The following is a 25,316-nucleotide window of genomic DNA, read 5'->3' as shown; positions in this document are numbered from 1 at the left end:
GATCGGCCCCGGGCAGACTGCATTTTAACTCCACGCACCCGCAGCTTTTGGCTATGAGCCCCCCCCCCCCCGCGTTATTAGTTCTGGCAAATCCCCAATCTTGTTTAATTATTTTCCCCTCCTGATCAATAACGGTGCTAGACTTTGCCGGGTTGAACTAAGATCTTTTTAATGACCTGGGAAGGGGTTTAGGGATCAGCTGTGCCCTGGAGCCTGGATTGCTCCAAACAGATGTTTAAGGGAGAGGAAGAAGAAAAGAAAAAAAAAGGTCTTTCCATGCGGGCGACTTTCTTCTAAAGTTCAAAAGAGACAGGAGCTTCCAGTCCGCAGTACAAATGGATTTCTCCCCGTTTAACAATGGGCTCCATTCTGTCCCAGGGCGCACAGAGACGGTGCCGGTGTTAGGAAAAGAAATTCGAAATCCTCTCCGCTTTCTGGTGCTCAAACAAATTCAACCCCTAAAGGGGTTTTTTTCCCCTTCTCAAATGACTCCCTTATTCTCACACACCCCTCCAGAAATCTGGCTGCAGTATTTTCATCTGCGCCCTTTGCAAATGCCTTGGAAAGGCGAAGAGGATTGGAAAGTGATTTCTGGTTGATTCTGAGAAATGAACTAAAAGATGGCATTGGGGGGTTTAAAAAATAGCAGAGCGCCTGGAGATTGTATCCAGCGTCAGTGTGAAACGAATATTCACTTGAACCCGTTTAAGGAACGGGGCGATTGACTGAAAAAATTAATCCAATATCATTTGGATTGTTGGTTGGTTTGTTGCTTTTCCCCCCCCCCCCCGACACAAATAAAAGGGGGGGGGAGGGAACAGCTTCTCTCTCCCTCATTCATAAATTGGTAATTGTAGGGAATGCCCCGCTAACGAGATATTCGAGAGCTATTGAGGAGTAAACGGGAAAGCCAGGGCTTTGTCTCCACACAAAAAATCAAAGTGCTTCCCAGTGTTATGTTTCAAAATGTGTCCATCAGCTGCAGCCCCAAAAGAGTTAAATTTTAAAGCAAATCAAATTCCCATTGGCCACTGTATATGATCGCAGCAGTCTTCATTTGATACCTCTTTAATACAGAAAGGAGCTTTTCATGCCCCTTTTTTCTCTTTTCTCCCCTCCGCTCTTTAAGAGCAATAAATGTTCAACTGCAATAACTATAAATCAATCTCCGCTCTGTTCCAATCCTATTCATTGCAGAGGGCTGAAAGCGGGGCCAAATCTCCCTCCCCTCCCCACCCCCCAAAAAGCAGCTGTTGGACTCTAATCTCCTTTCTTGCACTGTCATTCACCCTCATTTTCCCCCCATCACCCTATCCCTGCAATCTTTTCTTGGTTTGCTTTTCTTTTCTTTCTTTGCTGCATTTGATTCCATGTCTCCCCTCATCAGACCCCAACCTTGTCCAGATCCTGACCATCCCCTTGTAGGCTGTGAAAGAAAAGAAGAGTCCATGGATGTCAAATTGGTCTCAAAAAGACCATGAAAGATTGATTTGCTCCACTTTTCTTCTGCCTGACATTATTTCGGAGGGCTCTGAATGGGAAACCAGAAAGTCTGGGGCTGGAATAAAGATGTTCTCTCTGTAAGGGGGAGAGAAAAAAAAGTGCCCATTTGCTCCTGGCCCATCAACCCTGCAAAACAGAGCAAAAGAAAAGGGAACTCTGGCTATTCAGAGTCAGACCAATATGTACACCTCCCAACAATGTCCCAATATACTGGGGGCCTCTCTATTAACACCCATGAATATTAAAGTCCTCACTAAACGCTAAGAAGGAACTTTGGGAATATACACATGAAAATACAAGCAGCATTGTGTGTCCTCCAGAACAATGGGCCAATAATAATGGGCCTTCTCTATTAACAGCCATGAATATTAAACTTGTTTCCTCTTAAATGCTAAGAGGATGGGATAGTTACAATATTTAGGGGAGGGAAAACAAAACAAAAACAAAAAAACCCTAGAACATGAAAGGCGGTTTGGAAAACAGCTGGGCCCAATTTTAACCACTCACCAAAGGTAGATTTTTTTTTTCACCCCTTCTGTGCAGTGAAGAAAAGCGTGTATTTAAACATAGACCTGGCCCGCTTGTATTTGTGTGTGTGTGTGGTTGGTCTGGCTTGGAGTTATTAGTGCTGTTTTCTCTCCCGTGTGTCATCAACCGTTCGGAGCAGGCTGTGGCCAGCTATCTTGCAGGCTGAGTCACCAGCGCAGAGTTGGATTTTGACAATAACCTGAATGGCCCTGGCGCGTCGTGTTTTTAAGAGGCATATTTTGTCATCGAATAACTTGGGCAATGTACGTCTCCTGAAAAGAATCAGTAAAGGGGACCCTCTTGCTTTCAGTGGTGGGAAAGCAATACATGCCTTTTTAAAGCCCTACACCTGCTGTGTGTGTTACATGCAGCTAGGTTAAAATGTCCATATACTGTGTAGGTTAAATGCTTCTTTACCTAGAGCCCAGAAATCCTGAATCTCTACTGTACAGAATTATTTTTACATAGGTTTTTTGTTTTTGTTTTTGTTTTTGTTTTGTAACTTGATTTTCAGGACAGTGTAATCTACTAACTGAAATAATATAAGTAAGGTACCTACAAATCTGTGCTTTTGTGTACCCTGGGGAACTAGTCCTGAATTTATTAGCATGAATGGACGATTTCCTTTTGTTGTCACAGCCTTTTTACAAACTGTAGTCACCAAAATTCTTTACAAGGTTGATGTAAATAATTCAACTGTAGGATCACATCACAGAGAACAGCCAGAGAGTGATCAGAGGCTTGGGCAAGGGAGAAGAGCTATGGTGGTTTGCATCTGAGTTTGGAAATGAAATAGCGAGGCAGGTCCAATCAGAATGGGTTGCAGAGGGGAAGGTTCTTGCACCCACAGTGGAAGAGGTGTGCAAAGGCAGAGAGGAAGTGGGAATGGGAGGGGGGGGCAGAGCGAAGTCTTGAAAAGTCCATGTGTGGGTTTGGGAGCCCAAAGTCCACTGAAATCAGTGGGGATCTTTCCATTAACTCCAGCGGGCTTTGGATAAGGAGGGTGGTGAATGGGATCCTGAAATGAAGAGGAGCTGCTTGGCAATGGGGTGATGTGGGGTATATTCCTTAGCACTGATGAGGGGTCCAGCGTGTGGCAAGCAGCAGCTGTATCCCTTGGGTTGCAACAGCTTTAAACCACCAAGACGAGGGCAAGACTCTCTCCTCCAGTCTGCATGGCGGATCTCGACGATTGCACCTCTCACTGAGGCCCAGGTATGTTCTGCAAAGGTACCAAGAGCAGAATATCCAATAGGGACCATCGGGCCTGGGAGTAGAAACTAGCCCAGAGCTTGTGGTGCTGCCCTTAAACCCAGCATTACTGACTGCTGAGCTCTCGCCTTTGGCTGGGAGGGGACTTTTTTCTCCATGGCCTGAGTTCATCTGTCCGTTTAGTGATAATGGGAGGTCCCTGCAGATACTCTCCAAACCTGCAGTCGGTGTCCTGTCCTGCCAGCGCCCCGCTGCAGCCCTCTCCTGCACTTGTTCATGCCCTGTTGCTCCGAGGGCCCAAACCTGTGATCGCTCACCCGGGTAGTCCTTACTGCAGTCTATGGGACTGCTTCCCTGAGGAACGGTTTGCAGAATTGGACCCTGCAGGCTGGGAGCTCCTTGGGAGCTGATTCTCCATTGCCCACCCCTGGGTCATCGCTGATGCCCATGCAGAATGGGTGCAAATCCTTGTCATTTGGGTCCAACAGCTGATGTGCCCTGCACAGGTGACCCAGGAAGCAGGGCAGAGTGGAATCAGGGCCCTCGTCTCTCTTTGATGGCTGTGAAGGTGCCGCACATGTGTGATGATCTATATAGACAGAAGAAAATATAAATGATACTGGAAATGGAACCCTCCCATTGGCCAGCAGGGGACCCCCCCCACACACACACACACACTCAACCCCAGCTGTGATGGCCTTCAATCATAGACAAGGTAGCCCTTGAATTGCTTTCTATTCCACGTCCAGCAGAAGGGCAGATCCATAGCCAGCTCCCCAGGACTTAACAGGCAACTCTCTGTACTGCTGTGCTTGCCAGCTCTGCCTCCAACAGGGCGCGCTGAGGGGAAATAGGACTTTGATTTGTTAGTGACTCTCTTTGGGTTGGATCCGGGCCTAGTCTGGCACTGGGCGGGGGGACTGCCCGAGCGCTGTGCTATGGGGACTGGCAGAACCAGCCTGTCTCTTTCTTTGGCTTTCACACTCCACCTGGGCAGCATCAGAATCCCAGTAACACTTTGTCCTTCTCTAGCACCTTCCAGCCGAAGATGGCCAAGCATTAGCGCCTCCATTACACAGATGGGAGGACTGAGGCCCAGGGGATCCAAAGAAATTACTGTTCAGAATCCTCTCTTCCCAGTCTTGCTGCACTGGACAAAATGCAGGTGGGCACAGCATGGTTGTAAGTAATGTGACTGGTGGGGGGGACGGTGCCGGGGGGCTCAGGGTATGGGAAATCTACCTCTATTCCACGTCCTTTTCCTGAAAAATGCAACAGGAAAAGCTGAACCAAGCTGAGAGAGGCAGGGTGAGGCAGGGAAAAGCCAGAGGCCTTTTCTCAGATCCTGGCTGAGAACCCCTGAGGACCCCCCTGGCTATTTCATCCCAAGGGATTTTCCCAGGTTTTATTTCAAACTGAATTTGTTGCTATCATTGCTGCATTGTATGCAAGGTGTGTAACCTCCAGGTTCCCCAGGCTGTGGCCACCAGCTAGTCCTTTAATTCACCTTTGTGGACCCAATCCCACTCCCACGGATGTCAGCTGGGAGGCTTTTTCCATAGATTGTAAGGGGCATGGCCCAGTCTTTGTTTCAGTGCTATAAACTCTTCCTTTCCAGCTTGGTTAACATTTGATCAAATATCATGGGCCTGGTTATTATTTTATGTACCACACCCCCTGCCCATTCCCTTTGCCAAACGGGATAGATGCTTTGTGGCCGTATCTGAGGACTGCTCCTTGCCCCAAAGAGTTTACAGTCTAGAGCAGAGGTTTCCAACCAGGGGTACGCTTACCCCGGGGTACTTCAGAGTATCCAGGGGGTATGCACTTTGGGGGGCCCCACTCCAGATCTGGTAGGAGGCAGGTGGTTGCAGCCCACCTCAGGGCTGGGAGCAGGGACTAGGCCAGAGCCGGCTCTATGTCCCAGGCAGGAGCAGGTAAGCCACATGTTCCCGCCCCCGCAGGTACAGATACCCCCTCCCTGGGGCAGCTGGGGGTCGGCACCATCTTGTGGGAGCCAGGAACCTCTCCTGCCTGGTCGGGGGTCGGGGTCCCAAATGCAGGCTTGGCCCCGGGGCTGGAGACCCAGGGAATGCCACTGGAGCCAGGCCAGAAAACCATGAAGGGGCACTTCAGGTGAAACCTTGAGTCGGTAGAGGTACAGTTCATGAAAAAGGTTGAAAACCCCTGGTCTAGAGGAGGGAAGAGGCAGCGCAGGCCCAGCTGCCTGTGACTTCAAATGGGAGTTTTGGCCCAGCCTGGACTGCAGGAGCAAGCTGAGTGAAGACCAGCTGTAGGGGCACAAAGCCAGTGCTCTCCACTTAGCAGCGGATGTGCTCGGCCCAGGATAACCTCGGTGGCCCGCGGTTCTGTCTCTAACAATGGTGTGGCTCGGTAACCCCAGGAGGGTGTTTGTTCTCCACGGTCCAAGCAGTCTGGCCCAGGAGAGACCCGGGAAAGAATTGCTGCTCCCCTGTCGCCTTATTATGGGTGACACAGATCAGCCCCGTTCCGTGCGAACCTCTCCTCCCTCCAGGCCCACTCCCGAAAGGGGACTCGTTAAAGCCCTGCGGCAATCGGCGAATTGGTGCGTGACTTTCCCTGTTGTCTTCTGCTGTGGGGGGATTAAGGAGAAGCAGATCAGGTCAGGTTAGGTTAAACGACAGGCAAGGAACCCGCGCGCGAACGGGGCGATTTCCAAACCGAATCGCGCGGGCTGCAGGTTTCTCTGCTCCCTGGTTCCCCGCGGATCTGTCTCGGGGTGACAATGGTTTGCAAACCTTCCTGCCGAAAGGGAGCCCGAGCTCGCGGAGTCCCGCGGGCTGGGAATAGCGACGCGCCGTTTCTCTTTGAACTAATCCCCGCAGAAAGCGAAGTCCCTTGGTTTCCGACCAGGTGCAAATCGAAGAATAGAAAGTTTAATAGCTAAAGACCGACCCCAGGGAAGCGATAGGTGAGCGGAGCCCTGCCCCTTCCCCCCAGAGTTGTGGCAACAGCTGGGGGGAGGGGGAATCCGATTTAATCGCTCCGCAATCAGGATCCGTATAAACGGCCGCTTAGATTTTCCTCTATTTTGCTTCCTGCGCTCGGAATGAAAATGGAAACCCCTGCCGCCGCGCAAACATCTTTGGCGGCTTTTAATCCGATTGAGAGACTTTTCTTGTCGGTTTCCGAAGGCGCAGGCGGGTTTCTGGACGCGAACCAGTGGCTGGCGGGGCTTTACTCGTTGGAGTAAGAGGAGCCGATGTGAAACCCGTTTGGTTGTTTTCCAGCGCGCTGGGGAAAGGGCTCATTTCTCACGCGCGTCGGGGTTTCTCGGCCGGATCCGAAGTGGGGTTAGGAAAATGTGCGGCTTCGATTTAGTTCTCACTTAAACGAAACTCGGGGCTTCGCAACCACAGGTTTTCACGGGCTTTCAGCCGAAAAGAGGAGAGTGGGAAGGGGGAAATTTCCCCCTTCCCGCTGTTCTGATCTAACCCCCGCCCGCCCGCCCCCTCCATCCCAACCAACGATTTAAAATCGCCTTTGAAATGTCATGTTTAAAACATGAGCCTGGATCCAAAAACCCGAGCCAGACCCGGGGAGCTCCTGGCCGAGGACGGAGCTGTGCAGCCCCAATGATGTGTAAACGCCCGGGCCAGGTTTCTTGGGGCGAAATTGTTCCGGAGGCGGCGGATCAATGGGGAACCTGGTTTGGACTGGCCGGGCCGGAGGGCCGGGCTGGGTGCTGCGTCCGTCGGTGCCCAGCCGCGTGTGTCAGCGGCGTTACGGACCCCGGCACCCTCCGGGAACCGGCTTCTCCCCCCTTCGAGTCGGGCAGAATCAAACCCGTTTCTATTAAACAAATCAGATCGAGTCCCTCGTTCGGGGGAAGATTTCTCCTCCCGGCTGCTCCGGGGAACCGGAGTGACCCCGGTTCTACCTGGCCAGCCGCTGGAGACGCGTGAGAGAAGGGCTGAGATTTGGTTTCCACTTTACATTGAAAACCCTCCGGCCCGGAGCGCACCGAATCACTTCCAGCGGCGAGGCTCCGTCCGGCCTGGCCCGCTAAGGCCGACAGCGCGTGGATCGCTGTCTTTACTGGGGTCAAAGCGCCGAGATGTCCCGCGTTAGCGGAGCCAAACCGCCCGGGCACTGCGGAGTGAAACACGGCCTCTCCCAGCTTCCGTGCACACGGCTGGCTCCTCTCTGCCGCGCTCGGCGGCTCTGAAATCTCTCGCCTTTACTAAGGTGCAGCCAGGCGGCTTCACTTGAAAGCCAGGGCAGGAATGCACCCCCCCTTCCCCCCCCCCCTTAGCTGAATGTCTGCAGCACCAGCCTTTCCATCGTGTGAACACCCGCCACCGGCCCTGGCCCAGCCCGCAGTGGTGGTGGGGGGGGGGATGATGATGATGATTTTGTTTATTGTATTCATTATTTAGTTTCTCCCCCCCCCCGTTCCTTGCCCCCGCTGGCCGGGCAGGTCGCGGGCTGGGGTCCGCAGCAGGTGTCTGCGGGAGAAGCTGCCTCTGGCTCGCTCTCCACCGACGGGCTGGTGGTGGGATAAGCCAGGCTGCCTCGCTCTGTCTCTCTCTCTCTCTCCCTGGCTTCCCCCACCCTTCCCACCCAGGGGGGAGGAGGGGGGGGGGGGCTCCGAAGGTTTGGCTCCGGCTGGTAGAACAAGTCTATCGCACAACGTCGGGGGTCATTAATAACCAATTAGGAGGGTCACTGCCGCTCATATATAGCCGGCTGGGGGAGTTTGCCAGGAGGAATCTGGCAGCGCTGCCTCTGCAAGAGGCGAGGCGCCCATCGCTGCTCGCCTCCCCACCTGCCCTCTGCTCTCGGCCGCCCAGCTAGGGAGCCCCCCCCCGCCCCTCCCGGCTCTCTGCCCCGCCGCTCGGCCCGCCCCGACAGAGCGTCTATGATGGGCTCGGTGCTGCCCGCCGAAGCGCTGGTGCTGAAGACGGGGCTGAAGCAGCAGGGTCTGTCCCTGGCAGAGGTGATCACGTCCGACATCCTGCACAGCTTCCTCTACGGCCGCTGGAGGAACGTGCTGGGCGAGCAGCTCTTCGAGGAGAAGAACGGCCACGGCAACCCCAAAACCGCCTTCACGGCCGAGGTGCTGGCCCAGTCCTTCTCCGGGGGTGAGTAGCTGCCTGGCGGGGCGGGCACGGGCACGGGCACGGGCGGGACATTCCCGAAAAACTGCCCCCGAGCCGGGGCGAGGAAAGCGGCGCTGGGCCGGATCGGGCGGCGCTGCCTCTCCGGAGCTCAGCGAGTTCTCAGCCGGCAGCCGCCCGCTCCCGGGGCATTCCCGCCTGCCCCGCTCCTGGCAGCTTTCCGGCCTCTCCGCCTTCCCCTGGCCATGCTCAGAATAACTGGGGACCGGGGGGGGGGGGTACAAATCTCTTGGTTTAAAACGAAAAACGCCAGCCGCTGCTGTGCGGATCCGGGCGCCCTCCCATGAACTTTGCGCGTTCAATTCTCTTTCCCAAGCTCCCCGTCTCCTTCTCTCTCTCTCCCCTTCCCCTTTTATTTTACGGGTTTTGTTTCGTTTTGACTTTCCCACTCATGCCGTCCATCATTTTCCCACTTTGCTCCGCATTTATCCCCAGCCCATTTAAGCTTTAAGCCCCTGGCATTTAAGGTCTTATTAGGCGTGTAATAGCAGTTGACTGAGAAAGAAGAGCTTTTTAATTCATTTGGTTAACTTGGGCTTGACCTGAGAAAGTTCCCACTTAAACCAAGACCTTAAAAAGGGGGCAGGGGCGGGGAAGGGGGGCCCGTTTCTTTTCTTTAAGATGTCTCAAGTTCTTATTCCTCATTCATCAACCCGGGGACAATATATTTTCTCTCGCTTTGGCATCTCTGGCGTCCCGGCTCCCTTTTCCCCCTCTAGGATTTCTGTTCCTCTCTTAATTTACCATGAAGGCTAATTCCATTTCCATTCACATTATTTCAACCATCTAATCTCCCCATTTTGTAAGAGGAATTCCTGGGCCCTTTTAAACAAGTTCTCCGGCCATTCAGGCGCAATGTATCGCTACACCATTCTTCAAGGGCTAATGAATTTAGAATTAGCCATTTCTTTCTAGTCGGGTTTAATGAATGCGGATCACTTTAAGAGCGTGACAAATTGCTGGCGGGGCTGAAAGAGACACCATTTAACCCCCTTTCTCAGCCCTGCGCGCTCTCCTATTTTTTCCCAGGTACCTCCTCAATGCCCTAGAGGGGAATCTTGTAAGACCTTGTAGGATCCGAATCGGGCAGTTCGGGCTCCGAGCCGGTTTGCGGGAGGCCCGGGCGAGGCGGCGAAGTTTGGTTGCAATTTACAAAGCGGCGCTTCCGAGGGGCCAAGGGCGGGGCGGGATTTAGTTGCTCTTTGAGCCGCCGCGATCTTCCCGGGGAAAGGAGACGGGGGCCAATTCCTAGGCCGTTTCCTCGGCCCCATAAACCGTCCCCCGCGGGCGGCGCGTCCCCTCCGTCTCCGCCCAGGGCAGGGGAGTCCGCCTCGGACCCCAGCTCCGGAGCCCCTCGCCGCAGCTCGGTGCCTTTTGTTCCCGGGAAGGAAGAGGAATTCCTTAGGGTCCGGGCCCTGGCACGGCGGGGAACCCCGGCGTCCGGGCGCTGCTTACAGGGGGGCCGAGCGGTTTGGAGGGCGAGGGACGGAACGTGGGATCCGGGTTGGTTACACGGCGGCGGGGATGGGGGGCACAAAGGCGAGGTCTGATTCCGCCCCTCCTCCAAGCCCCTCTCCCCTCCCCCCGCAGAGGTGCAGAAGTTATCCAGCCTGGTCCTGCCGTCCGAAGTGATCATCGCCCAGAGCTCCATCCCCGGGGAAGGGCTGGGCATCTTCTCCAAGACCTGGATCAAGGCTGGCACCGAGATGGGCCCTTTCACCGGCCGGGTCATCGCGCCGGAGCACGTGGATCTGTGCAAGAACAACAATCTCATGTGGGAGGTAAACGGGGGGGGGATGAGCCCAGGGCTCGGAGACCTCACTCCGCCTGTGCGCTGGGGGGGGAAAAGCCCCTCCAGAGACGGGGGAGCCCCTGGTAAGCCACTAGCCCCCGTTCTGCCCACGCAGCGCCGGGCCCGTGGGCGCAACTCGCTGGACACACGCCGACCTGGCGTCCCACCGAGGAGCAATTCACGGCCTGCCGTTTGCGATCCGGAGCACGGGGCAGGACATCAGGACTCCCACCTGGGGTCCGCTCCTGGCCCTGGTTGGTTGCGACCGGTGGCGAGTCGTTTCCCCGCCCCCCCCCCCGCCTCAGTTTCCCCACTGTCGGCTGGTGGGTGAATTGACGATACGGGGAGGGCTAATTAAAGGGTTGGGGGATCGTCCCAGAAATGCCCACGGCCGGTCACTAGCGGGGGATAGAAAATGAACTTGTATAAAACAACGACAGACCGCCTCCCCTCCCCCGCCCTCGGTAATCCCCGCACCGGCGCGGGGACAGGCGGCCTTTGTCTCGGATGCAACTTTTCATTACCCAGCCAGGTGCCCAGAGCAGAGAGGCCCTCCCAGGGGACACCCAGCCCCGCTGGCTGCAGCGGTACCGGGGCAGAACCGGCCGGATCCGGGGTGAAACGCGCGAGTTTTCCGCTCGCTGCCTTTCACCTGCCGATCAATGATTATAACAACGGGAAAGGGGGCGGGGGGGGGTTGTGGGGGTGCTCTGGGCTATGGGGAATGGGTCTAAACGAACGCAAGTTTCCAGCCTTTCGGGACAGAAGTAAACACCAGCAGGTGGCCCTGGGTTTTAATCGAGCCTAAATTAACAAAACTCTGGTGCAGAGCCCGAGAGAAACAGCCTGGCTAAGCCCTGTCGGGACAGCAAGGACCTCGGTGCTAAGACTGGGCTTAGTCCCATATCTGCCAGGCTGTGGGTACAAGTCAGCTGATTTAAAAACAGCAGGGGTGGGGCTGTAGCTAGGAGAATTACGGTAAGGGAAAAGGTGTTTTTCATTCAATAGCCCCTCGGCTGGAATGGCCGGGGCCTGATCCGAGTTTTCCCATCAGCTTCCTCGGGAGCTGGGTTAGGCCCCAAATCCCCCTCCTGCCCCGGCACCAAACCTCCTATCCTGGCATCTTTTTGTGCCATGCAGAGAAAGGTAAGGGCCAGGTCCCACCAGACTGCAGTCCTTGCTGGAGGGCGGGCGACTTGTCCCTGTTCCCAGATAATCAGTGGGGCTCACTAGGGAGTTTGCCCATCTCCAGAGTGACCAGGAATGGAGCCAGTTACATCAGCTTGGTTTAATTGCCGGGAATACTGCTGGCTTTGAGGTGCTGCTCCCGCCCGTTTGCTGGCTTTATTGTTCTCGCTTTACCCCTCGATTTGCCTTGGGTGATGCAGGACCCAAGAACAATAGAAAAGAACCTGACACATAAAATCATGTCCTGGCAATGCCTCCCCCCCACCCCCAATCTTCCCGTCCCAGCCTCAGGGGCTGATTCTGCAAACTTCAGGCCTTGTGACTGTCTGGGCTACTGACTTGCCCAGGTAATGGCATCAGGACAGACCTGGGGGCCTGGTGCAAATGACCCTGGTGTAAATCAGGAGTGACTCCATCGAGGTCAGCAGGATTACACTGGGGTAAAAGCAGTGTGAGTGGGGTCAGAATCGGGTCCCTTTATCCAAGCAGACAACAAACCATGCTGTGATTTGGTGCATTTGTTGCCTGGGGAACTCTTTTAAACAGATCTCTTCCCTTTTTTCCCCCAGATACTCATTTACAAATCTTTCCCTGTATATCCGCTCACCGCGAGCGAGGGTCTTAGCTTAGATCATCTGAATGTCAGACCTGGTCTTGGGCTGATTGGCACCAAAGGCAAATCTCCGTCTGGCATCACTGATTCAGGACGGGCTTCCCCCTTCGCTAGGTTCCCCCTCTGACTTAGGATAAATGATCAAATTTGAAATTCAAATGAGACAAGGTCCCCAGATTTGACTACTCAAGCCCTGGCTGAGGGGAGTCCCTCAAGCAGAGGGAAGGAAACACCTGTCTAAAGCGGGGCCGAGAGGCCAGGTGGCATTCTCAGCTGGGCGAGTGCCTGCAGACTGTAGTAGCGCAGGGAAGGGCTGTGCCAGGGCAGGCTACCTCTGCCAGCCCAGGGAAAGCGAGACGGCCTTCTACAGCAGCACCCAGCACCCGGCCCGTTGCCTTCGCTCTCCTTTGCCTATTCGAGCACTTTGTGCTTCAGGACTGATTCCTGGCCCCCGGCACTCACCAGCACCCCAAGAGGAAGAGGGGATTTGCCATATCAGAGCAGACCCAGGCGCTCTCTTTCTCAGGGGCACTTGCCAGCTTCGCTGCTTCTCGGCCTGTGCCCAGCTCTCCCTGACCAAGCCCTTCCTATGGCGTCCCCGACCCTCTCCCCCTTGAAAGACGAGCTGCACACACCGAACAGGCCCCTGCTGATTGCACCCTTCTGACCCCTACCCCCCGTCATGATAAATAACACACCCGCGGCTCCAGCTGGTACAAACCTGCCACGTAGCCCCAGGGATGAGCCCCTTTCCTACTGTGAGGGTTACAGGCCTCTGACTTCTCACAGCAGCCCACGAGACCCTGGGCCCTCCCTGGGCATGTAGGGTGGGCAGGGACTTGGGCCCTGCATTCAGCCACGAGGCTGTTTATATACCAACCCCTCCCTCCTCACCCTAGGTCTTCAATGAAGACGGCACCGTTCGCTACTTCATCGACGCCAGCCAAGAAGACCATCGAAGCTGGATGACCTACATCAAGTGTGCCCGCAACGAGCAGGAGCAGAACTTGGAAGTGGTCCAGATAGGGAACAGCATCTTCTACAAGGCCATCGAGGTAAGTGAGGCTGGGATGGGGGTGGGAGAGGAAGCAGTGCAGGGAACTGGCACTCCCCATGTCACAGACCCTTCCTTGGTCCTCAGGACTTGGTCTTCAGGGGGCCTAACTCAGGCGTCAGTGAAAAGGTTTGCGGCTTGCAGAGAGAGGATTTTGCCATTAGGGAGAAATGTTGGCACTGAGAGCAGCAGGGGCTGATGTGGCCGTGTTGGAGAATGACTCGCGCACGCATGAACAGGGAGCTTGGTGTCTTGGTGCAATCACCATTGCATGGGTTGGCATGGGGGGTCCTGGAAAAATGGGGATTTTTCTTTATTTTCTTCCTGCTGTAGAATTGTGCAGGAGACTGGGAGGTTAACTTTTTAAGGGTCTGCTCCTTCCCCACACTGAAGGGAGGGCGACTTTTGCCATTGCCTCTCAGGGTCTGTGCCTAGGACAAATCAGAACCCAGCAGGTTTCACAGAGAACACATGGGTTCCATTATTGTTAAGAGTAAAGCAGTGGGAATTCCAATTAAATACACAGATCCCTGATCCTGCAAGTTTTGATTCAGCCAAAAAATCCACTGACTTCCACGGACCAGGTGCTGCTCCCAGTAACGACGACCTAAATCCGGAGCGACTCCAGTGTGATCAATGTAAAAGCAGTGTGACTAAGAGGAGAATCAGGCCCATTGACTTCAATGGGCATTTTGGCTGGATAAAGACGTGCAAGATCAGGCTTCCAGAGGTGCAATGTACTGAACTGGCCACGCCCCAACCTCTGGTTACCGGGGTTCAGTCTCACGCTCTTTGAGGCAGGAATCATGTTTTCCTCGGCGTTAGTGGAGCACCTGGTACAATGAGGCCTCGCTCCTGACTGGTGCGTCTCAGAACTACCGCAAAAGACGTGTTTAATAACAGCACATCTGGAAGGCTGTGGCTCTGAGACTGCAGATCTCCCCGGCTGGGGTGCTGGCCCCCCAGCGGCATGGAGAGATTAGGGCTATTCATCTTCCATCGCAAAACCTCCCCCCCAGGAGAGGTCAGGACAGAAATGGTACAGATCATCACGGGCAGCACACAGACAGACTGCCCAAGCAGCCAGTTCTAACGGGAGGTAATCATTTCCACAAGCCTCTGCCCACCTACCAATATCAGAGTTGAAGGCAACATGTTCCACACACCAGGCCCAGTGTAGATATATTTAAAAAACCTCTGTAAGTCAACACCCCACACTCCTTGCAGAGAGCGACAAACTAAAAAGGGTCCAGTAGGTCCTGAGCCTCACGTGGCAAGTCTTCGGGAAGCGGGACATATCGAAAGCCCGAGGAGCATCCCACACAGTGGGGAAGGCCCCACCTCAAACCCTGTTGGGATGATACCTTGGTCCTTGGGGCAGTCAGAGGGTCCCGCCGCAGAGCAGGGAAGGAGCTGGAGTTCAAGGCGGCCGCATTTAGGCTGAAAGGGATGCTGAATGAAGACCCTGATAGGGGGTCTCGGTGGTATTACAATTCAGCGGCCAGGGTGGGGGCAGGGGTGGGAATGTCTCTCATTCCCGTCACAATGGGATTGGCTCTGGCACCACTCCAACGGTGAGTCTGGGATAACAAACGCTCCAGGAATAGGATTGGATTCATGTGGCGCTGGAGAGTTTCTTAACCGGGAGAGGAATACGAGCGTACGCTCGCCTTGCTGCTCTTTGCCGCGTGCGTTTAGCAGAGCCAGTGCCAGGGATCTAGGGGAGAACAATCACACCCTGAATGCACCAGCAGAAGGAAACGGGCAAGGGGCAGCCTGCATGACGCTGAGTGTTTTGATCCCCCACCAGCAAAGCACTTAAGTGCCTGTGATGAGCTATAAGCGTGTGTACCGTCCCAATGACGTTTTGAGGGCCCTGCGTGTGCTTAAAGGTGAGCACTCGCTTTGCTGGATGGCAAGCATGATCCCCGGCACCGTGCAGATCACCCCCCACGTGAGATTGAAAAGAAAAATCATTGGGTCCCAAATCTGTGCCCCATATGCAGGGGAAACTTCCACTGACTTCAAACAGGAGTTCTGCCAGCGAATGAACAGCAAGTTCAGACCCACTGTTTATCCGGGAGATAAACAAGATGGTCAAGTCAAATAGGTTGGTACAGAAAGAGAGAAAACTGTTCCTTTTCTGAGGCAGGCACCTTGTGCATTTGTAACCAGCTTTCTGCAGCGTAAGGTATCACCCGAAGCCAGAAACCCTAGCTCAGCTAACGTGTGTAAACCCAGCACACACGAGTGCTGAGTATTATCATGATGTTATGTTCCTCACGTGGGGTGTCTTTGCCTAATGGAAAAATAACAGCTAAGAGTTTTATCTATAGCTGATCCAAACCTCCTTATTCCTGGGGATGAGCTGCAGGAAAGGTTGTTCATTGTAATGGGAGTTTAACTGCTTTTGATCATTGTTTTTCATGTTATATGATGAAATAGAAAAATATAGTATAATACTGACAGAATTCTTAAACATATAGATCTATTATATTTATCGATCTCTAGTATACATGCGCATGTGTGTGTGTCTATGAATTAAGATAAGTTTGTGTGTGTGTGTGTGTGTGTGTGTGTGTGTGTGTGTGTGTGTGTGTGTGTGTGTGTAATACCTAATATAGACATATGGCAACATGCAGTTCATATGTCTGAATCTATGATTCTACACACACCAGAACACAATTTTTCTTCTAGATCACCAAAAAACTAAGTTAAAATAACGTAAGGGTTTGTGACTCCAATTGCCAAAGGAAATAAAACGTTAAACCTCCCACAGTGGTACATGCCAGTACCCTGATATCTACTGGTACGTTACGCAGTAGCTGTGCATGGGTCTGCTCCTGCTCCCATTGAATTCAATAGAGCAGGATCACTAGGGTCCCTCAACAGTGTGAGATGGAGATGAAAGAGAGAGGGAGGGAAACCAAATGTGCCCTGGAAGCGGATGAGATTAGATTTTGATAGGTCCCGATCCTGCATTCTTTACTTGCCCCACGCTCCCACACACAGTCACACAATGCTCATGCCCAGGTACTCACACTCACATTGGCTCCTGTTAGTCTGTTTATTTTTTTGAAGTCCTTGGGAGTTTGGGGGGCACAAAGAATGCTGGATCAGCCTGCTTTGGGGGTCTCTATTTGGGGGAGAGAGGGGTTAGAAAGGATTTTCATCCACCGGACCACATCTGCTCTGATCTGCTTGGGTACATCCGTAGGGCCCCTTTGACGAACCTGATAGAGGAGGGTGGATTGGCCATGTCTTTTAGAGCAGTTGGATCCATTCTGCCCTCCTACCAAAGCTCACTTAAGAAATGAAAGTTATTTATTGCAAACATCTCAGTCCATGCATAGAAGCTGAATGACCCTTGATATCTTGACTGCTTTTCCCCCTTTGAAATACCAAACGAAGGCGCCGCTCGCTCACCAAATGTAATATATATCCACTTTCAATCCAAGCTGTGGTGGAGTTCTACGAGCACAGATAAAGTGTCTCAAACCAGTGAGTGATTCCAATCACTATTCACCACCTTGAAACTTCAAACAAGCCAAATGTGGGTTTAAAATAAAAATGAATGCCAGGGCTGAGGTTCTGGATGGATAATTTCAGCACAGAGTGTCTCTCTGGAGATGGTAGGAGGACCCCAATCTTGCAGATTTTACTCTAATGAATAGACCCTCGGGCTAATCACATAAAGGCAGCAGGATTGGGCCCACAATCCCTAAAGACTGAGTTTTTGATATGTAAATGTTGCTCTAATCTTTGCAATAGTGTCATGGACAGCAATGCTTTCATAGATGATTACATGTCATTAAAACGACATCCGTTTCTCTGGAATCCAGCAGATGTGGGATGCAATGCTAGAAAAAGAACGGATACGCTGGGTTTTTCAGTGTATTACACACACCCCCTCACACCCCATTTCTCTCATCTTCATGAGCTCACACTCCCTCTTCTCTCACCTGCCCCATCTTGCACTCTCTTGGCAGGTGCACACACGCTTTGACCCACTTTCTTTTTGTCTTTTTTTCCCTGCACACAGACTCACACACTGTCTCTATTTTCATGACAACTCCACTGCCGTAGTGTCTGAACACCACCCACACAGTTCAACCAACTCCACAAATGACCCCAGGCGTCTTTATCCTCCCTGTTCCCCCCAAGGCAGGTTGACTGGGACATTTTTGTAATTCATTACTATTATTTAATGGTTGGGTTTTTGTTTCCCTCTCCACCCTCTTCTCCTGCTGCTCTTTCTTCCCATTGTCTCTTCTTTCAATTTTCTTCCCCAGCTGTGTCTAGCTGCAGTTGTGGCCTTGCTGTAGTATGGTTTATTATTACTGTGGTGTCATGGACCAGGAGCCCAGCTAGGTGCTGTACAGACACAGAACAAAAAGCCAGTCGCTGCCCTGCTTAGAATCTAAGTAGAATTAAGGCCCATCTTCCAGCCAAACCCATTGCCTCTTACCAGAAGGTGTGCAGGCCTTCCCTTAACTAACCGTCCGGCTCTTCTTTGGGCTCCCACGCCCTTAGCTATTGCATCTGCACTTCCTATCTGAACACAGCCACGTCTTTGCTTAAAAAGCACCAGCAGGTGTTTCTCTCCTGGCCTGGCCACTCCACAACTGGCTCCTTTGGTGGTAGTAGGGGGCTTGATGGGGGCAGAGAAGAGCTGCGCTCTGTCAAATCGCAGCTGGTGAGAGCAGCCCCTAGGTTCAGCGCAGCACAGAGCCTACCTGGCTCCCTGCTGGATCTCACCCCTCCTCTGCCACGGGAGCAGATCCCAGCACAGGAGAGAATCTGGGCTGAAATGTTTAGGGGCAGCACCGGATCAGGTTAATACTTCATCTCTCTCTGCCTCAGTTTCCCCTCCCGCCCTTTGTCTTTCTTGTCTATCTAGACTACAGGCTCTCTGGGGCAGAAACTGTCTCTTATTTTGTATAAGTACAGCATTTGGCACAACGGGGCTCTGGTCTCCGTGGAGGCCTCTAAGTGGAACCATAATAAAAATAATGCCACTGTTGGCCTGTTGTCGAAGCCCAGGAGAGCTGTCAGGTCTATTTGTCATGATTAATCTCTGGCCGTTTTTCAGTCTCTGTAGCACTTTCCCAGACAGTCCAGTCCAAGGGTTGTGTGTCTGCCTCTGCTCTGCCTTTTGATGTGCCCGGTATGGTCGGGATGTTGGAACCAGGGAAATGGCTCGTGTCTGGATATTGTGTGCACTTCTAATCATGTGCCATAATTCCCATCTTTTACCTCTCAGGGCCGGGGTCCTGCTTGGAGTCACCCCAGATTCCGGCTACCAGATTATCTCTGCTGTAACCCCAGAGTTACACCAGGGATGAATTTTGCCCTAGGAATCTAAGGAAGCTGCTGGCTCCAGAAAAATCAATTCGTATTCCCACCCTGGATGTATTTTCTTTCCCTGTAGATGATTCCACCAGATCAAGAGTTGCTGGTCTGGTACGGGAACTCCCACAACACCTTCCTGGGGATCCCGGGTGTGCCGGGCTTGGAGGAGGAGCAGAAGAAGAACAAGCACGGTACGTAGCGCTGGACAGGACGATAGCTGTCGCAAGCGCACATCTGCTTTCATTCCCCTACCTCTCTTCTGTGCCCACAAACAGTGCTGGCTATCTCCCTGGATATCCCGGGCCAACCAAGGGGGTGAGGTCTCACCAGCACCTGGCTCCTCACCTGTTTGTCTCACCCAGGCAAACCGGCTCTTTCACGGCTCACCCGGCGGGGACTGACTGGTGTGCCATGGCCCAGGGCTGACAGACCTCGATAAAGGGGGGTGCAGAGTGGTGCAGGGAATAAAGCCTTGAGAGTGTTCTCTACCTGTGTGCTGCTGGGGGGAGCCCAGCACTCACCTCGGAGCTGTTTCAACCACTGCTCCCCTGCAGCTCGAGACACCGGCCCCAGTGCCTGACCAGACTGGCTTTGCAAAGTCCTGTCGGGCCCCTTTCTCCTGGGCTGTTTGCATAACCTGGACCAGCTCCTCAGCTTCACCCCAGTGGGAGACTTACCCTGATTTACAGCAGCTCAGCATCCAGCCCTCAACAGATAATGACCAGTAATAACCCCACCTTGGCTAAGATGAGCGGGGGAGCCCTGCATCATGCCGGTGAGGGCCTGGGCAGATTGGGTCTCTGTTCCCCTGCCAGTCTCGTCAGGCTCGCTCTTTAGAAAGCTGGCTCCCGCTCCACCAAAGCCCCTCTGCACTCCCCCTTTATACCACTGGTGTCCCAAAAGCTGCCCTTGTGAAGAGGGTGGGCTCTGTACTTTTCTTCTTTGGAGCCTTCTGCACCCCACTGTGGAACGAAGGCTGCTCGGGTCGTAAGGATCAAGAGGCTCCCCTGAAATTCTGCCAGAGACATCAATGAGTCTTAGCATTGCCTGCCCAGGCTGACTCGCCTGGGGCTATCACAGCTTTGCCTGCCAGGTCCCTAAGGCAGATCATCCCGAATAGCCTGCAGCCCAAATCCAGCAGGGAGAGAGCCCTTCATTCATCACACCCACAAGGGGCAGGCTTTCTGGATGGTGAGTGGGGCAGTCGTGGAAGGCAGAGTGCTGACTCAGTGCTCTGCAACGGCACCAAGAGATTAGTAACTCCTCTGGGATTCCTCCTCTGCTTGTTCTGCCATTTCCCGTTTGGATGGATGCAGAAGGGGACTGGCAGGAAGGAGCCAGAAACAGGAGATTTCAGATCCCCAGATCCAATAGGCTGCAGAACGCAAAGAGGGGAAACAGTTTATAGAACATAGTGGCAAGGAAAAGGGAGACAGTGCGCCCGCGCTGTGTCGCTGCTTGAGGGTGACCTTCAAAGGGGTGCTCCTGCCTGCCCGGCATTAAAGATCCCAGGGCCTGAGCAGAAGAGGTGGGGTTTGCCCGTGTCCTTGACTAACGCACGCACCGGCGCGCAAGCTCAGGGCCCGATTGCCAAGTGCTCGACCCCACAACTGGGGCCCATTGTCAGTAGCGCTCAGCCCCCAGCCAGATTTTTGAAAGCGCTCCACTCCCAAGACATCCCCAGCATGAGCCCTTCAGAAACCCGGGCCCCTGCTGTGGGTGCTGAGCTCTTTAGACAGCCCTGGCCATAGTTTCTGAGGCTCCAAGGAGATCCTTTGGGAGGAGATGGAAATGGAGGTGAATTATCCTGCCCCCCTGAATCCATGGGAGGAGGAATGGGGCACGTGCAGCCATGGACCCACTGTGAGGTAGGGCAGAGCATGGATGGGCAGGGGAGGCTGTTTCCCCCAACACAGAAAAACAAGATTAGGGATGCAGCGTGTCTCCCGAGCTGCTCTGCTGTGAACTCCATGGCCGGCTGCACTCCCCGGAAAAGGCGTTAGCATTGCTCCTTGTCGTTTGGGGGCTGAGTCTGTGCAGGTTTGAAAGTGCTGGCTAGGGCCAGACATGACGTTGTGCAAGCTTGCCCCAGCCTGACCAGCAGCACCGAGTCCCTGCACAGCTCCACCTATGCTTTTTAATCCAGACCCTGGTTATTCTAGCCTTGAAGTGGGCAGGGTTTTGTGGGGTGGACAAACATCCCAATAAGCGTGGGATGGAAACCACCCGTCTTCTTTTCTTTTGACTCCCAACCAGATTTGAACCTAAATCTCTAGAGGGGGAAAGCTACTGCCTTAAAAATATTGACTAGCCCAGTCCTAGCACTGCACAGGCGCAGGTGTCGAGGAAAGAAAACAGCATCTCGCGTGCTTCGCAGACACACACCCCATGAAGAAAGGCGAGGTTAAGGCATAGGACTGGGATGTCAGGACACCTGGCTCCTACCGCGAGTCCCTCTAACCTGGGGGTGAGCCACTGAGCATCACTGTGCCTGATCTAGAAAACTGAAGTAGTGATACCTACCCCCCCTGGTTTAATTAGTCTATGCTTGGAGATCCTTAGAGGGCAGGTGCAGTGGAGTTGCACGGTGCTTCTAGTAACGATGGTTATTTATTATTGATCCATTTTGCGCTGCTGCAGGGGCATTGCCACAGAGCTTGTCTCGCCTGGCCCCCATGCAGCCACGTGCCTCTGCCTTTATCTAAGGTGCCGTAACCTTGATGCTCTGAAGTAGCCTTAAAGGCACAAGAAAGGGACTGAATTGCTCAGTGCCTGCGATCCGGCTCAGAGCAGAGGGCAATGGCTGACTCCTTGTGTTGGTCTTTCTTACCCAGAGGACTTCCACACGGTGGAGACCGGCGCCAGCACGGCTGGCCGCATGCGCTGCGTGATCTGCCACCGCGGCTTCAACTCCCGCAGCAACCTGCGCTCCCACATGCGCATCCACACCCTGGACAAGCCCTTCGTCTGCCGCTTCTGCAACCGCCGCTTCAGCCAGTCCTCCACCCTCCGCAACCACGTGCGCCTGCACACCGGGGAGCGCCCCTACAAGTGTCAGGTCTGCCAGAGCGCCTACTCCCAGCTAGCTGGACTCCGGGCACACCAGAAGAGCGCCAGGCACCGACCCCCCAATGCCTCCCTGCAGTCTCACTCCCCAGCTTTGCCTGGCCCCCACCCTGCCTCCCTGGCCCATCACATACCTACCATGGTGCTGTGAGCCACTGTGGAAATGCTGGGTTTCATACAGCCGTTTCCAGCTGTCGGAGACAGGCACTGATAATGCTGATGAATTTGTGGGCATGAAGCCTTCCGGGAGGGGGGGGGAGTGCTGGAGGCAGTGAGGAGAGGGCAGGGCCGATTTCTTTATTAAATAGTCCGCTGGTGGAGTGACACCTCTGTTAAAGCATTGCCGTTCCCCCGGGGCTCAGTGCGTTATGTTACCCGTGCGAGACAGGATCCCAGCCCTGTGATCCATTCAGGGCATCTTCTCCTTGCTGCTCCATCTGGGGCAGGCAGCGTTAGGGCTCCAATCATAGAGTAGGCTGTGCGATAAGCTGCCTTGTCCCTGGCGTTTAGCATCAGGCAGTGAGTGGCATAAAGTCACTTGGGAATTGAGAACAAAAAATAACATGAACCCTAATGTGAAGCCACTGGTATGAGGGGGAGAGGGGGAAGGAAGAGCCAAAATGCTGATTTCTGAAACATTTTTCAAGAGCTTTTGTGTTTCATTCAGTTGGAGGAAGAAAAGAAAAATTGCTTTCCCCTCTATTGAAGTTAGTGCAGCTTGAGGGTCAGATTCACCCCTGGTGGGAGCGGGCCCAGTTCTGCTGAAGTCAATGCAGCTGAGCCTCTTTACACCAGTTGTAAATTTGGCACTAAAGCTGTGTCTGCACTGGGGAAATTTACAAAACCCTATTCTGATGTTAGTGCTGGTGGGAGCAAAGTACAGACAAAGATCCTGTGGCCAGGCCCATTTTCGCCACCCTCTCAGTTAGGCTTGGAGTCCATGCTGGACCCGCAGCTGGTCCCCAGGCCAGTTCAACGGATCCACCATGGGCCATGCCCGGCTGACCCGCCATGCCAGTGCTAGCAAAAGTGGGAAAGATCTTTTGTAAATTTCCAGAGACTCAGACATATTAGTTCAAAATCTTCAGAGGTTTCAACCCTGACTGTAAAACCACACTCCCAGTTTTTCATGTCTAAATTGTGCACATATTAAGCTCTCTGCAATTGCTCACAGATCTGAGGTTCTGCCCATGCCCATGCAGACACGTGTGTGCAAAGCGGCAGTTGACGCATCAGGCTGTTGATGAGAATTTTGCCTCACCATGGGCTCAGGAAAAGGAGAATCAAGCAAGTAGCCAGGTGTCACCAAAAGCATTTTTCCAGGCTGTGTGTGCGATGGGCTGATTAGAAGTGCCCCACACAAATTCAGCTCATCTCGCCAAGGCCACCTCCCACAATGAATGGGTGTTCGTTCCTCCTCCAGCTCGGAAACTAGGGCTGGTGGTCTTCCAGCAGACCCGTACCTATAGGGACCATTTAAACTCTTACCTCCACTGCCCTCTGGAGACCAGAGAGATCATTCCATTGGCCACACCACAGTCAGACTGCAGTCCGGAGCGCCCCCTTGAGTCCTGCCGCAGTTATGAACCCAATAAGAGGGGGTTTGTAAAATAAAATCTAAAAAACCTATTATAATATTATTAATTATAAGTATAAGATGTATAGAGTTTTCACAAACCGTGTTTTACTTCCAGAGAACAATTGTCACTTTAACTTTGTAAATATTTATGTAAAACATTATTTACAAAACTTTGATATTATATATTATTTGATGGTATATGTATACAGCTGTAAATACATTTGTACCTCTCTCTCTTGTATTCTAAATAAAAATTACTTGGAACATTTATCATTTAGAAGGTTAGTTGTTTGGGAGTTTTCTTTCTCGCTGTGTTCTTGTTTTGGAAAGGGGACACTGGAGCATCTCGTAGAGGGTCTCATTGAATTTGACTTCTTTTCACTTCCTTAGTGTCTTCTAGATCCCAGCTTATGTTTGAGTGAAATGAACAAAAGATCCAAGCACTGTATTATCAACTATTCAAACAGTTTACCACGGTAAATTTCCCATCACTCGAAGTCTTTAAATCAAGATTGGATGCCTTTCTAATCACTGGGTGAAACTCTGTGGCCTGTGTTATGCAGGAAATCAGATTAGGTTATCATAATGGTTCCTCCTGGCCTTAAAATCTAGAATCTATTTCACACATTTTGGACAGTGCATCATTTACTGATCAGTCCTGATGGATTATTTTTAAGAACCATCATTGCAACTTGAAAGATGGTTTTAGAATGTGGGGAAAAGCCATTTATGTGCGTGCATACACACACACGCAGAGCCAGAGACACATGGAGTTCATATGTACATAAGCACAAGGCACTGAACCTCAGTTTACATTCATTGCAAATAGCTCCTGCAGTACTTAACCCAGAGATACACAACTGCCCTTTAAAGACCAACATACATCCATATATCGTAGATTAGGACTGCGGAGCACTAGCAGAATCTTGAATAGCACCTGTTTGCACCATACCATGTTCTAGGCAGTACAAACGTTCTGGGGCAGACCTGCGTTTGATACCCCCAACAGCCACTAACCTAATCAATTCCTGTCCACCACAATCACATCACTAGCAAGAAGATTGCTTAGGATACATCCAGATCTCACTGGTGGATCTCTTTACAGGATCAGGTCTAATACAAGACAGTACTACAGCTCTCTTTAGCTTCACTTTGGAATGTGTGCACTTGATTCTTTCTCACTAACACCAGGGCTGTCAGGAGTAACATCACTGTGATGTGAGAGGAAAATCATGCGGTGTGATTCAGCACAGCAGCTGAATAGCAGAAAGGATTAGGATGATCTGGTTCTTTTGAACAGGTACCAGTTTCTTCTGTTAGGTGTTTATACAGTGCCTGGGTCAATGGTGACCCTATCCTGATTGGACCCTTGGGGTGCTATCACAGTGCAAATATTTAATAATAACAGCTGTTGTCTGATCTAACCATCCACTCAAGTGGAGATGATGATTTAGTTTACCAGATGGAAGCCTGTGCTGCATTTAGGCTTGATGCAATGGGAAGCACTGGCCGATAAGCATGCTATGATCTCGCTCTTAAATCTCTCAGTGACAGTATGACTAGGTAAATGACAAGAGCTGATTTTTCTTAGCTGTAAAATTAGTTTCTTAATATTACATTCATTTTCCTTTCTATGTATAGATAATAAATTCTTCCACTTTCAGTCAGATATTTCCTGCCTTAAATTGTCGTTTAGCAATGTTGTAAGCTGTTAAACAGCTGCTGAGTTCCATTCCAGAGCAGACGGTGTTTCAGTGATGGCTGAAATGAAGCCTGTGCATGAAAGATTTGTTGAGTGCTTTGGGATCTGGTTTGATGACAGAACCTGGGCATTAGTGGGCTCTGCACAGACGCAGGGCTTCATGCTAGTGGATCTGATGGCAGGGCCTAAGGCATTCAGCCCTGAGTCCCTGCAGAGCTCCCTGGTTGGTCGAATGCAAGCGTCTGGGGTGTTAATGGGAATCTGCATGACAGCCGGGCTCAGTGCTAGTGGATCTGATGGAAGGCCCCGGTTTTTAATGAAGTTCTGCATGGCAGCAGTGCTTGGTGCTAGCTGGTCTGACACCAGGACGTAGGGTAGGAGGGGGTTGTTTCTAAAGGCTGCTTTCTGGATGTTAAGAGATCCTGCCCCACTTTCCATCTGGTGCGTGTCTGTGGCAGTATTACCAACCCCATATGCTCAAAAAATCACGAGATTGGCTTTAAACTCGTGAGATTATGTAAGAACAATAGATGGTGGTGTTCTTTTTATTTGCCTTCTGCTTTGT

At 52.5% G+C, this 25,316-nt stretch overlaps 1 protein-coding gene across 1 annotated transcript; it reads left to right on the top strand.

Moving 5' to 3' along the window:
* The first annotated feature begins 8,146 nt into the window (after positions 1-8,146).
* PRDM12 (PR/SET domain 12) lies at positions 8,147-22,507 on the top strand. Its single transcript, XM_067541617.1, has 5 exons — positions 8,147-8,369; positions 9,996-10,186; positions 12,898-13,053; positions 18,484-18,595; positions 21,239-22,507. The coding sequence occupies exons 1-5, from the start codon at positions 8,147-8,149 to the stop codon at positions 21,619-21,621; spliced, it is 1,065 nt and encodes a 354-aa protein (XP_067397718.1). The 3' UTR covers positions 21,622-22,507.
* The last annotated feature ends 2,809 nt before the right edge of the window (positions 22,508-25,316 follow it).

This window comes from Emydura macquarii, unplaced genomic scaffold, assembly GCF_026122565.2.
Source record: "Emydura macquarii macquarii isolate MOO-44397 ecotype Brisbane River unplaced genomic scaffold, CSIRO-AGI_Emac_v2 contig_691, whole genome shotgun sequence".
NCBI lineage: Eukaryota > Metazoa > Chordata > Testudines > Chelidae > Emydura > Emydura macquarii.
The sequence above is the reverse complement of the archived record's forward strand: the minus strand, read 5'-3'. Positions and strand labels throughout refer to the sequence as shown.

Bases quoted from the DNA above. Each gene is read 5' to 3' on its own strand.
- PRDM12 (XM_067541617.1), top strand. From the start codon at position 8,147: ATGATGGGCTCGGTGCTGCCCGCCGAAGCGCTGGTGCTGAAGACGGGG. The intron at 13,054-18,483 runs GTAAGTGAGGCT...CTTTCCCTGTAG, and splicing joins TCTTCTACAAGGCCATCGAG to ATGATTCCACCAGATCAAGA. The intron at 18,596-21,238 runs GTACGTAGCGCT...TTTCTTACCCAG, and splicing joins GCAGAAGAAGAACAAGCACG to AGGACTTCCACACGGTGGAG.